The following is a 12,904-nucleotide window of genomic DNA, read 5'->3' on the forward strand; positions in this document are numbered from 1 at the left end:
TCACAGGTTTGAGATTAGACATTGACTGTCTTGTACAAGTAAGTTTGTGATATATATGCTGATATGCCCGTGTTCCAGGGTATATATTGGCAAGACGGTGACAACCTTTCGGGAGCGTATGACCAATCACCGTTGTGCCATACGTGAAGCACTCATCAAGAGAGAATCTGAACAACCAGTGGCACGCCACTGTGGCAAGTTTTAACATGCCGTTTCAAGTTTGAGATCTGTGCTTATAGATCAATAACCTTCCATGCCTAGTGGGGGTAATCGAGGAAAATCGCTGCTTCAGCTTGAGAGCAAGTGGATCGACTGGATACCCTGTCCCCCAAGGCCCTTAACACCTCCCTGGACTTTAGCCCTTTCTACTAGGTCGAATGACACAGGATGTGACCTATTCTCTCAGACTATTTTTCCATGGATACTGACCTATATAGTCTTTTTTGGAGTCTCACTATATACTAAAGTTTCTAACATAATCCATTAAGACAGGAAGTATATTTTTTAAAAAAACTTTCTCTTTCTTTTTCCCCTTGTATAAATTGTTAATATTAGTGTTTGTATGGATAAGGCACTATTTAGGACAACCTAAGAAATGAATATATATTAGGTGCAGGTTACAAGTTCATTAGACATATTTGATATTTTGTTTTTCCTTTGAGATACTGTATGGGATCGGTTGTTGTATGTGTGCTGCGGTGGATGCAGGTCTAGCTGCGATGTTATAGATATCCTGTGTGGATTGTATACTGTATTCCAAGTGAACACCTCTGCCCATTTGCAGCAGTAGCAGCAGCAGTACTACATAGATCGACGTATATCCTTTATCCTACGAAAATATAATAGCTGATATAACAGATTGTGTACATGGGTTACCATGACAACGTAGGCATGGGGGAGATGACGTTGCGCACAATGATGCGCTCTGATGACGTCAGACGCCCAACCAAGATGGCGGTACACTGTGAGCTGTTAGGCGAACGAGAGGGATATATAAAGGACACATTATCAGTAAGTTTGTTACTAGTTTTAGGTTATTTGTTGTATGTAACTTTTTGACATTTGAAAAAGGTGCAGCAATGCACAGAAACGTCATGTCTTTAACTTGATTGAATAAATTATTTTTTTTTATTTAAAAAAGACCACTGAGTGCCTGTACTGTTGGATGGAGATAGATAGATAGATATATATATATATATATATACACACATATATACATACACTTTGTAGGCTCGTGCTGCAATAATTGAGCCCTTGGGAGATTTAAAACTTTTCAAAAAGCAAAGATATTCCAAAGGAAAGAGATCTGGGAATCACAGATCTAACAGGAGCATTTAAAAACATTTGCTGTATTATGAGCTTTAAAGGGACAGTCAAGTCCAAAAAAAAAAACTTCCATGTTTTAAATAGGGCATGCAATTTTAAACAACTTCCCAATTTACTTTTATCACCAATTTTGCCTTGTTCTTTTGGTATTCTTAGTTGAAAGCTAAAACTAGGAGGTTCATATGCTAATTTCTTAGACCTTGAAGACTGCCTCTAATCTGAATACATTTTGACCACTAGAAGGCATTAGTTCAAATGTTTCATATAGGTAACATTGAGCTCATGCACGTAAAGTGACCTAGGAGTGAGCACTGATTGGCTAAACTGCATGTCTGTCAAAAGAACTGAAATAAGGGGGCAGTCAGCAGAAGCTTAGATACAAGATAATTACAGAGGTAAAACGTGTATTATTATAACTGTGTTGGTTATGCAAAACTGGGGAATGGGTAATAAGGGATTATCTTTCTTTTTAAACAACAAAAATTCTGGTGTTGACTGTCCCTTTAAAGTGAATGTAAGTTTTGATGCTAAAGTGCCCGGTTTTTAAAAATTCGATTAAAAACAGGGGCACTTTAATTCATCAAAATTTACATTTCACTCCTGTTGTGAAAAAAAAACCTTTTAATCTTCACAGCAGCTCCAGCTTCCTTCACCCGTTGCAAAGCCTCTTCCTGGGTCTAAAATGAGGAGGGGGGGGGGGGGGGAAGCTGTGATTGGAGGATGTCCTATCCATCATTTCTGACATCAGAAATGGCTTGCGACAACTGGAGGAAGCTGGAGCTGCTGTCAAGTTTTAAAAAAGTTGTTTTTTTTCACAACAGGAGTGAAATGTAAATTTTGATGTATTAAAGTGCCCCTGTTTTTAATCGAATTTTTAAAAACCGGGCACTTTAGCATCAAAATTTACATTCACTTTAAAAGGGACATTCCAGTCAAAATTTAAATGCAAATGTATAATGCAAATATGTTTCTATTCAAAAATGTAATATATGTATTGGCAAAAATGCTTCTAGTAAAAGTTCAGTTTTAGTGAGTTCTCGGACAGAATGCAGAAGCACATTTGTCCGTCAGACATATGTCCGAGACTGTGTTCCGAGGTCGGCCCAGGACAGATATGCTCCAGAGTGCTCTGTTCTAATCAGAGCCTCAGGCGCCGCAACCGCCTCTGGGAATCTAACCAACGTGCTTTTAACTCTTTCAATCTATATCCATCTTGTGGCCGGACTGTTATCCGACAGCCATTTGTCTGCTGGAATATTATCCGTCACACAAATGTCTGCCAGATAACAGTCCGGCCAAGATTTTAGTGTTAGCATTTTTCTCTGCATGTGAAGCATAGCTAGATATTCTCAGTGCACCAGCATTTTAAATACTGCAGCTGCTCAGAGTGCCAGTAGGGTTTGCATCCTGTCAACAATTAACAAATTGAGTAATTAGCAGATGATACAAGCACCTTATGATCTCTGAGCAAGTGCTGTGTTTAAAATGCTGGTGCACAACGCATACTTAAATACACTTTTGAAAAAGCTATAGCTGTTTTTTTGTCTGGAATGTCTCTTTAATCCAGAGGGATGATCAGTGTTTGCAGGCTGCTACAGTACTAAATTCAGGGAACTCTTGTTTTTTTGTTGGACACAGAGTGTATGTATAACATACTTCATCCATGTTCTTTTTAGGAGAAAATTAAATTGTACTTCTGGCTCCCATTATTATAGTTCTCTCTGAGGGCCTGATGCTAACTGCCACTCACCATATTGTTATTAAAGGGATACTAAACCCAAATATTTTCTTTCATGATTCAGATAGAGCATGCAATTTTAACCAACTTTCTCATTTGCTCCGATTTTCACATTTTCTTTGTTCTCTTGTCGTCTTTATTTGAAATAGCAGTAATGTAAGGTTAGGAGCCGGCCAATTTTTGCTTCAGCACCTGGTTAGCGCTTGCTGCATTTAGCCACCAATCAGCAAGTGCTACCCAGGTTCACAACCAAAAATGGAACGGCTCTTAAGCCGACAGTCTAGCTTTTAAAATCAAGATAGCATGTGAACGAGGAAAAATTGATATGAGGAGTGAAAGACAAAAATTAGGGTTTAGTATACCTTTAAAGGGACATAGACTCATTTTTTCTTTGCATAAATGTTTTGTAGATGATCTATTTATATAGCTCATAAAGTTTTTTTTTAATTTTTTTTATAGTTTTGCTTATTTTTCAATACCATTGCTCTGATTTTCAGACTCCTAACCAAGCCCCAAAGTTTTATGTGAATACTGTCAGCTACCTTCTTTAGCTTGCTCCTGTCTGTGTAAAGGGTCTTTTCATATGCAAAAGAAGGGGGAGGGGGGAGTGTCTTATTTCCCACGTGCAATGTGCTTTCCAACTACCTTTTCAACAGAGGTAAACTAAGAACTTCTAAGTAAGTTTTTAAACAGTTTTACACTGGATTTTTATATCAGTATCTGTGCATCTTATTCTTTATAGTAGTATCTATTACATGCAGTTATATAAAAATGAGTGTATACTGTCCCTTTAAGGGATCTACATCACGATCAATACCAGTGAAATGTTATAAAGGGATGAAATCATTGTTAGAAGGCAGTCTCACCAAGAGGCTTTATACTACACATCAATGTGGGAGGTCGAGGGTTCTCCGCCACTGGCTGAATGGTAAAAGCAGTATCGCTATCTACAGTGAAGGTGTAATGTAAATAATCCCTTTACACTGCATTAAAGGGACAGTCTACACCAGAATATTTACTGTTTTAAAAGCTAGATAATCCCTTTATTACCCATTCCCTAGTTTTGCATAACCAACACAGTTATATTAATATACTTTTTACCTCTGATTAACTTGTATCTAAGCCTCTGCAGACTGCCCCCTTATTTTAGTTCTTTTGATAGACTTGCATTTTAGCCAATCAGTGCTGACTCATAGGAACTCCACGTGCGTGAGCACAGTGTTATCTATATGAAACACATGAACTAATACCCTCTAGTGGTAAAAAATTGTCAAAATGCCCTGAGCTAAGAGGCGGCCTTCAAGGGCTTAGAAATTAGCATATGAACCTCCTAGATTTAGCTTTCAACTAAGAATACCAAGCGAAACAAAGCCAAATTGGTGATAGAAGTAAATTACATGCCCTATCTGAATAATGAAAGTTCGTTTTGGACTAGAATGTCCCTTTAAATGGCAATACAATATTGGATAATGGAGGGGAGCCATAATGTGGGACTTAGGGTAAGGGAGGAAGCTGAAAGAGAAAGGTAAGATGACCATGTCCTATTGAGAGGAGGCGAAAGGGGATGAATAAGATGACTGACATTTATAAATCGGATATAAAAGATTAGAGTCAGATGAGTTAGTAGTCTTTAGATGCGATAAGAGTAAATTGTACGGTGATGAAGTGTAAATCTATATTACTATTTTGTGCACTTTTCCTTTTTTGTTGTTTCTTGTTTTTAGTTTGGTTTATGTTCTTCGTTCTCATACTGTAGTTGATGAGATTAAAGCTGTATAATGCTGGGACCCCCCACATGCAGATAATCCCAAATGAAAATATTATACTGATTGAGAGTTTAAAAAATGCCTAAAGGGAATATATGCTGAAAACAAATAACCCCTCCAGGTGTAGTGGTACACACTGTAAAAAATGCATTGGTATGGGTCCATGAGGGTTGTAGCATGGAAATTTTCATGAAGATGTCTAAGAAACCTCCAGCATGGACCTTTGAGAGACTACATAACAATAGAACTCTTTTATAACAAGACATTCTTTATTCTGACAACATTATATGTATTCTGAACTTTAAAGTTTGTTTTGGGATATGTGTTTTTGGAAAACTGTATGTAACCCTTTCGATATTATTGTTGGAGGAGTGTGGGTAATAATAAACTATTTCATCTAAATGGCAATACAATTCACATGTGTAAACCAACACTAAACCTCTTGTTATAATACAACAGTAAAATCAGTACATGAATAATAATCCTATTTAAGCTGAGGGGAGGGGGAATGTGGATATATTGTATGTGTATGTACTGTGTTCTGTGTGTGTAATTTACTGTTGTAAACTTTAATGAATTAAAGCCCAGGATCGCTTGACGCCCCCTTTGGCGTCCAGCTTGTGGGGCACACGACGATTGGAGGAAGCCACAGTTGTCATCCACATGCTAAAGAAAGCTAGAGATGCGGGCAAAGGATCAGCGTTATGTTTATCATAACACAAAAAGGTATGTATTTTTGACCATGGGTTTTAATTCATTAAAGTTTACAATCACTTTGAATACTATTTTATGTATTGAAAGTATTTGTTATATAAATAAATCTGTTTAATGTTTGTTGCGGTCTTTCCTTTTTTAGTGACAAGATTGTGTGTACAGAATATTAAAGAGACATGAAACCCAATTTTTTTCTTTCATGATTCAGATAGAACATGTGATTTTAAACAACTTTCCAATGTACTATTTATTATTTAATTTGTTTTCTATGTATCCTTTGTTGAAAAGGATACCTAGTTAGGATCAAGTAGCTGCTGATTGATGACTGCACATAAATGTCTCATGCTATTTGCTCACCCAATGCACTCAGCTAGCTCCCAGTAGTACATTGCTGCTCCTTTAACAAAGGATAACAAGAAAATTAAGCAAATTAGATAATAGAACTAAATTGGAAAGTTGTTTAAAACAATATCTCTGAATCGCAAAATAAACATTTTGGGTTTCATGTCCCTTAAACCCATTAAGACAATATATATACCGTACGCGTTTGGTCTTATATATTAATAACACACTTGTTACAGTGTGACCGCAATATTAGAAGTAAACCTGTTCAGGAACGGATTGTGAGGCTGATAATGAAACAAGCATGTATCACGGATCAAACAATCCTATCATCGGGCCCTAAGAACACAACTCATGTCTGTCTCAATATTCTTTGGTAGCGCTTAAAAATATAAATCCACCAACCTTGATTTAAAATTATGACTTTTAGCATGGTTTTAGGGACATCGTAGAGCAAAAATAGCATGTTTTAATTTGTAAGCACGTCCCTGCAAGTTAACCCCTGCAAAAGGGCTAAACACAAAGTTAAAGTACCACTTAGGATCTGCAAAAAAAATGTTGGCCCTGATCGGACACAGCAGCTGAGCACTCCGCAGGGAACACAGACTTATAGGGGTAGATTTATCAAGCAGTGGATGCTGCAATCTACCCCCCGTAGTTTCAGGTTCCCCTGAAACTGAAGTTAAGAAGCAGCGGTCTTAAGACTGCTGCTCCTTAACTCGTTCACCACCTCTGAGGTGGCGGACAGCAATCATCTCGATCGGGATGACTGACAACCCTGCTAGCGTCTGATTGGCCGCAAATGTGCAGGGGGCGATATTGCACAAGCAATTCACGAGAAATGCTCGTGCAGTGATAAATGCTGACAGCGTTTGCTGTCGGCATTTATCAATGTCCGCCCGCACAATGATAAAATCGGCCCCATAGGGTCAGTAGTGCAAAAATGACATATTGTAATAAATTAGAGCATTGTTGCACCACAATGTCCCTTCAAGGGGACACTTAGAAATAGCGGAGTTAAAGGAAATATTTAATGAAGCAAGAAGGGACACAAAGACCCAGACACATAAATCTATTATGAAATTTACCTTAAGTGGCTGATCTCTCCGCATAACTGCTAGTTCAATGTTTTTGCCTCCAGACTGAACAACCTGAAATTGTAAAGTGTTATAATGAAATTACTGTACCTTTTACATAATTCTTTATAAGATGACATGTATCAGGGTACTTTACAGCAAACAGTAAAAAAATACACACCCATCCACTTGTAAAACACCCCCTTTAAGAAGAAAAAAAGCAAAAATAAACCCCCCACACAATATTTTAATGTTACTTTAAGTAAACTGATTAGCAGTTAACTTGGGAGATCTTTGATCTTTTGACTGCAATCTTACCAGGAGAATGCAAAAAAACAGAAGATTTGGGACCTGGGATTAAAAAAGGAGGAAACAGAAACCGCATTGTGTATACATCCCTGAAAAGGTGTGTTTTTAGAAAATGAAGCAAGGCAAAAAAATGATACAGAATATGTTCTAGAGAAGTATTCTAGATAGGAATATGAGCTAATAAAGAGAGGAGGAAAAGGAGAGATGTAGGTCTCTGGTAGAGATATAAAATGGTGCCATAGTGATATTAAAAGCTTTGCATGTTAGCACAAATATTTTGAACACATGCATTGAAGGAAGAGGAGACTGGCAGGATTCACAACAGATTGCCAAAGGGATAAAGGAAAGAATGAAATACCAGAGAGAGGATGGGGGTGATAATAGTAAAGAAGGAATATAGGTGATTGAATTAGAACCTTAGTTGTGTTTTGTATGTGAAAAAGTGTGACATTTTAGAGAGATTTTTTAAAGTGGAAGGGGCAGGAATCAACAAAGAAATGAATGTGACTTCAATGCAGCATGCATCATGGGTTAAACTGACAATAACAGATCTGAGGGTGGGGATAGAGAATGAAGAGGGGACAAGGATTTCTGTTTTGGAGAGTTGCTTCTATGTTATATCTCTTGTGCTAATTGGTTTCTAAGCAAGTTGCTCACCTCAAGCAAAGCCTTGATGACTAGTTTAATGGTCAGATCATCTGTTTCAATGGCTTCATCAGTATAGTGCTTCTCTAAGAATTCTCGCACAGACTTGGCTCCTCTGCCAATAGCATTGGCCTGTTAAAAGACAATGGGTATATTTACTATACTCTGTTTAAAAGGACTCTATTGTACATGGAGCACACGTGGAAAATAAAACTTGCCTTCCATGCATGGTAGGTCCCTGAGGGATCCGTCTGGTAAAGGCGAGGTGTCCCGTCAAAGTCAAAGCCCACTATCAGAGCAGATATCCCAAATGGTCGGCGTCCATTACTCTGAGTGTAGCGCTGCATAACGATTGTTTTAAAGAGCCAATATTATAGAGGCAGAAAATAACTAGATCATCATCTATACTCTAGAACATCAAACACAAAGGGTATCTCATTTTTAAGCAAAAGCGTATACTGCACTAAATATATATATATATATATATATATATATTTTTTTTTTTTAGAACAATTGAATGTATACCTTATGTTTGCCATTTGTACTCTCTTATTATAAGCTTATAAAGAAATGTTTCAAACACATTGTCAGTAAACCCACTAAAGCTACGTTAACTCAGACATTTAAATATGTCGTTAGCTAGCCAAAATATTTGGGTTCCCACAATTTATTGAACCATGTCCAAATTGTTGGAACACTACAATAAGACAGTGCAAATAAAGTGTTAATAATGCATCACATAGCTCGATTTGTATAAATGTAACCTGTGCTTTATAATCTGACATACACTAAGAATATGCTGTATTTGGAGTGACTATACTTTCTTGGTTAGTGGAGTCTGCACATAATCACAGAATGTTAACACACATAAAAAGCTAGCAGCACCGCATAACTGAGCATTAAGTGGTCAAGTTCTGAGTAGTCTGCCCTGACAAGGAAATCTGAACAAAAACACATGGCAGCATATAACAATCACTAATAAAATGGTCTATTTGTGAGCTTCTTACCTGCTTCAGACTAGCGATGTACCTGGTGATATACTCTATGGTAACAGGGTCTTCAACTGTAAGCCTGTGGCTCTGGCATTCTACTCGTGCGCGGTTTATAACTATTCTTGCATCAGCAGTGAGACCTTAGAAGGAAAATAAAATGTTTGTACAATGCTTCTACCATTAAAGTAGTAATTATATAACATAAATATGGGTTTAAAGCAGTGGTCTCAAAGTACAGGGCCCAGGGCCAAATGCGGCCCTCAAGATAGTTTCATCTGGCCCTCCCTTGTTTAATAGGTAAACAATTAATTTGGGTTGTCAATTTTTTTTAAGGTTCTAAGAGTTGTAACTAATTGATATTCTCTATAGGCATTCACAAGACAAATCTAAAGACAAAGCATCCAGTGTAGACTGCTATACAGTCCTAAGATGATCACTTCACTTGGTACTCACAAGATAAATATACAACTGTTGTGGGCTACAACTCCCACTATTCACTACTGCTTGGATAAATGTCACTTCCATTTCCTAGTATATCCAGTTTCCGAGCACTCACTCAGTTCAAGCGGCCCCCATGGGAGAAGAACACTTGACCAGTGGCCCCCAGATACTTTGAGTTTGATACCCCTGATTTAAAGGTTTCAAGTGCAATAATGGAGTATAAATAGTAGCATATGATTCAAATCAACTGCAAAATAGCTTAGTTAAAATTAAAAAAAAAGCATGGTAAGTTATTAACATTGCTTTTTGTGGTTTTTTTGCATGTTCTTGTTGGCGAGGAAAATAACAGGGACACAAAAATATTGTTATTCGTTATGCATTACTACAGCAGATATTAAATTACATATCCGTGTTTTAACACCAGTACTTAAAGGGACAGTAAACACCTTGTAATTACAATGCATTTCTGTTGTGCTGCTATAAAACATAGCTGAGTTAACGTTTTTAAACCAGACATCTTTGTTGCTGAAAATATTGTTTAACAGCCAAACTCCACCCACAATTTGCCTTATCTGGAGTAGCCATACTAGACTTTATTCCATAGGCAACAAGGCTAGCCTGTGTCATAACATTAGTTTAAAATGCATTGTTTTGCAGTTGTTATCTGATAAAGCTAATTCTGAGAATAAGAAATTGCTCAATTTCCATGGCTAAATTACATAAAAATAATGAAACTAAAATACAGAATGGAAGTGCTAAAATGGGGACAGACGCTTAATAGGCTGCCCTGTGGGATGGTTCCCACCCTCTTTTTGGCCAATCTGTCCCTTTTACAGAAAATAACTTTCCTGTAGTATATCAGTCTGATCCCATCCAAAAGGATGATACAATAATGAAAATATATGGCAAAGTTATTTTATTATGCATAACTAAACATTTTATATACAAATCTCAAGATGTTCACTGTCCCTTTAAAGGGACAATATACTCACAATAATTACTTTAATCTATATCAGGCAGCAGCCTGTGCGCCACATATGGCCCTCTGCACCAATCTTTACAGCCCCCGGCAAAAAAAAGCATAACAAATAATGCATGCCATAATGTTTGTGGCCCCAAGAAAAGGTGAAAGTAAATTGTGCACCATGAAGACTTACCTAGATCTGGCCCCGTACAACTGGACGTTTGTTTGTTTAATATTGATACATTTATATGCATCCCTTACAGTGATGGTAACCTTTCCCCTTAGTATGAACAGATCAAGAATGTTAAGACATATTTTAGAAGGAGTGTATCTTCGTTACAACTAATGAATTAAAATGAAGTTATACACGCTTTAACTTTTTAAATTTATTTTTTTGAGAGCCAACGGTTTGTACCGTTATCCAATTGGAGCTCTAGCTAAAAAAAATAAAAAATTGTGAGAGTGCCGTATGGCTAGAGCGCCAATTGGAGAAAAATCAAAACCACAAGCTAACAAAAAAAAAATTACCTTTGAAGTGGGCAGCTAGAGCGCGGGGCATCTGAATTTCAGCGCTACATTAAAAAGTGAAAACGCATCTTCATTACAACTGATGAGTTAAACTCCATCTAAGATATTGCTAACATTCCGGATGTGTTTATACAAAGGGGAAAGTTTACCATCACTTTAAAGCTTCTAAAATATTAATCTAAGCCCCCCTCTTTAAGTACCATTGAGAGGCCAGATTTCAAGTATTTCCTATCTTGGCCTATTTAGTAGCTTGTCATTTTGCCTGATTCACCAGCACATAGGGAGGAAAATCATATAAATCCTAGACTGTTAATTCAACTCTACTTTCAGGTATATTGTGCCAAATTCTCAAGGACTGGCAGCGACTTTGAAAATGTAGAGGACTTTTATATACAGTGCCTGATATTATTATCAATGGTACTGTTTTAAGGTTGTCAAGCACTTTTTATTATTCTATAATATTTGTCTTGTATGACATAATAGCATCGTTGCACATTTCTGTTTTTTCCTCAAGGTCTCATCCAGAACAAGGAGGTGATTATTTAAGCTGTTTTTCTTTTTACTGTAACACATTGTATTACTTGTTAGAGATACTTGATGTCTATGCAACAAGAAACTTACAGCATATTCAAATAACAGTATAATTAACTCATACCAGCAAAGGCCATAAACACGTTTTCATCCAGAGCGCAGATTTTCCGTACTGTTCTCTCATCCTGAAGTTTGGCCACAGATTTCTTCTCAACGCCAAGTACCACAATCTCTTTTCCTCGAACTCCAACCTAAATAAGGCATGGATTAAAATAAAGCTGACCTGCATCCTCCATTCCAATAATCAACACACACAAATGTCTCCATTCTACCCAATTAAATGTTCTCTCTCTTTGGTTTGTCGACCAGGTTTCTTGACTCACTTTAGTCCTTATATCAATCCTAACTTCTCAGAGGTTCTCATTTATTTTTCTCCCAGCCCAAGTGATCTTTCTTTCTTAACACATGTTTTATATCCGTTACCCTACTCTGAGTAGATTTTTTTTTGTTTTCCACTGATTTGACTCCTCCTTTAGATCTGCATTATCTTTCTGTTTCAGATCAGATTCTACTGATGTTATCACAGATTAACAATTTGTTCAGTGCAATTGTGTTTTAATGGTAAAACACCACCCACCACTTTCCCTATTTGTGAGAGCCAATATATATATAGATAGATAGATAGATAGATAGATAGATAGATAGAGAGAGAGAGAGAGAGAGAGAGAGAGAGAGATATATTTTCATGTCCTTTCAGTTTTCAGGAATGGAAAATCCACAAATGTCAGACACTGCATAAATAAGCATCTATATTACAAAGTGTTTACTGTCCCTTTAAAACGTCTGGTTCACATACAAGATTTTGTGTCCCCCTCCACTTTCTTACTCTCTTATTAAGAACCCCAAAATTCTCTACCTCCTAGACCCCCCCCCCATACAGACTCAAAATCTAGTTTTCTCCCAATTTAGTGGCGATTATCCTGCCTTTGTCTTTAATCAATTCCTGATTCTTCCCTACGTTCCCCCTTTAATACTCTGCCAGGTTTCCTCTTTCTCTCATTGGCCCTGTTACTCCTACGGGTTCTAGCTGAATGCTCGCTGTTTCCCACCACTCAGATTTGTATATGATTATATTTCTCACCGCAGTCGAGCCTTTCTTCACGGCCTCCTGTGCATATTCCACCTGAAAGAGATGCCCATCCGGAGAGAACACGGTAATTGCCCTGTCGTAGCTCATGCTGGCTCTGCGTTTAATCTGCTCACAAACCGAAACCTGCTCAAAACAGCTCACTCATCCCCCTACCTATTCTCCAACCAAATCACGCAATCCATAAACCTCCTCCTACACTGTCAAATTACTATTTTACGCTACGCAAACTACGTTAAAACAGATCCTCCCCTTTGAGCTGCTCAACCCGGCGCATGCGACAGGAAACCCGGCAGCTGGAACATGCTATTCTCCGAGTAGGGGGAGCTTTGAGTTCTTTTTCTTACATACACGATTCTTGTACCAGTGCTGACAAAAAACACAA

At 37.5% G+C, this 12,904-nt stretch overlaps 1 protein-coding gene across 1 annotated transcript in view; it reads right to left on the reverse strand.

Annotated features, from left to right (window-relative positions):
* PSMA7 (proteasome 20S subunit alpha 7) overlaps window positions 1–12,673 on the reverse strand; it is a 25,718-nt gene extending 13,045 nt beyond the window's left edge. The window contains exons 1-6 of the mRNA XM_053706278.1: window positions 12,514–12,673; window positions 11,497–11,623; window positions 8,924–9,048; window positions 8,135–8,257; window positions 7,929–8,048; window positions 6,975–7,037 (exon numbers count right to left, since the gene is read on the reverse strand). Coding sequence (XP_053562253.1) covers window positions 6,975–7,037; window positions 7,929–8,048; window positions 8,135–8,257; window positions 8,924–9,048; window positions 11,497–11,623; window positions 12,514–12,609 — 654 coding nt within the window. The 5' untranslated portion in view covers window positions 12,610–12,673. The remainder of the gene's footprint in view (window positions 1–6,974; window positions 7,038–7,928; window positions 8,049–8,134; window positions 8,258–8,923; window positions 9,049–11,496; window positions 11,624–12,513) is intronic.
* Window positions 12,674–12,904: the final 231 nt, after the last annotated feature.

This window comes from Bombina bombina, chromosome 1 (genome assembly GCF_027579735.1).
Source record: "Bombina bombina isolate aBomBom1 chromosome 1, aBomBom1.pri, whole genome shotgun sequence".
In the NCBI taxonomy this organism is placed as follows: domain Eukaryota; kingdom Metazoa; phylum Chordata; class Amphibia; order Anura; family Bombinatoridae; genus Bombina; species Bombina bombina.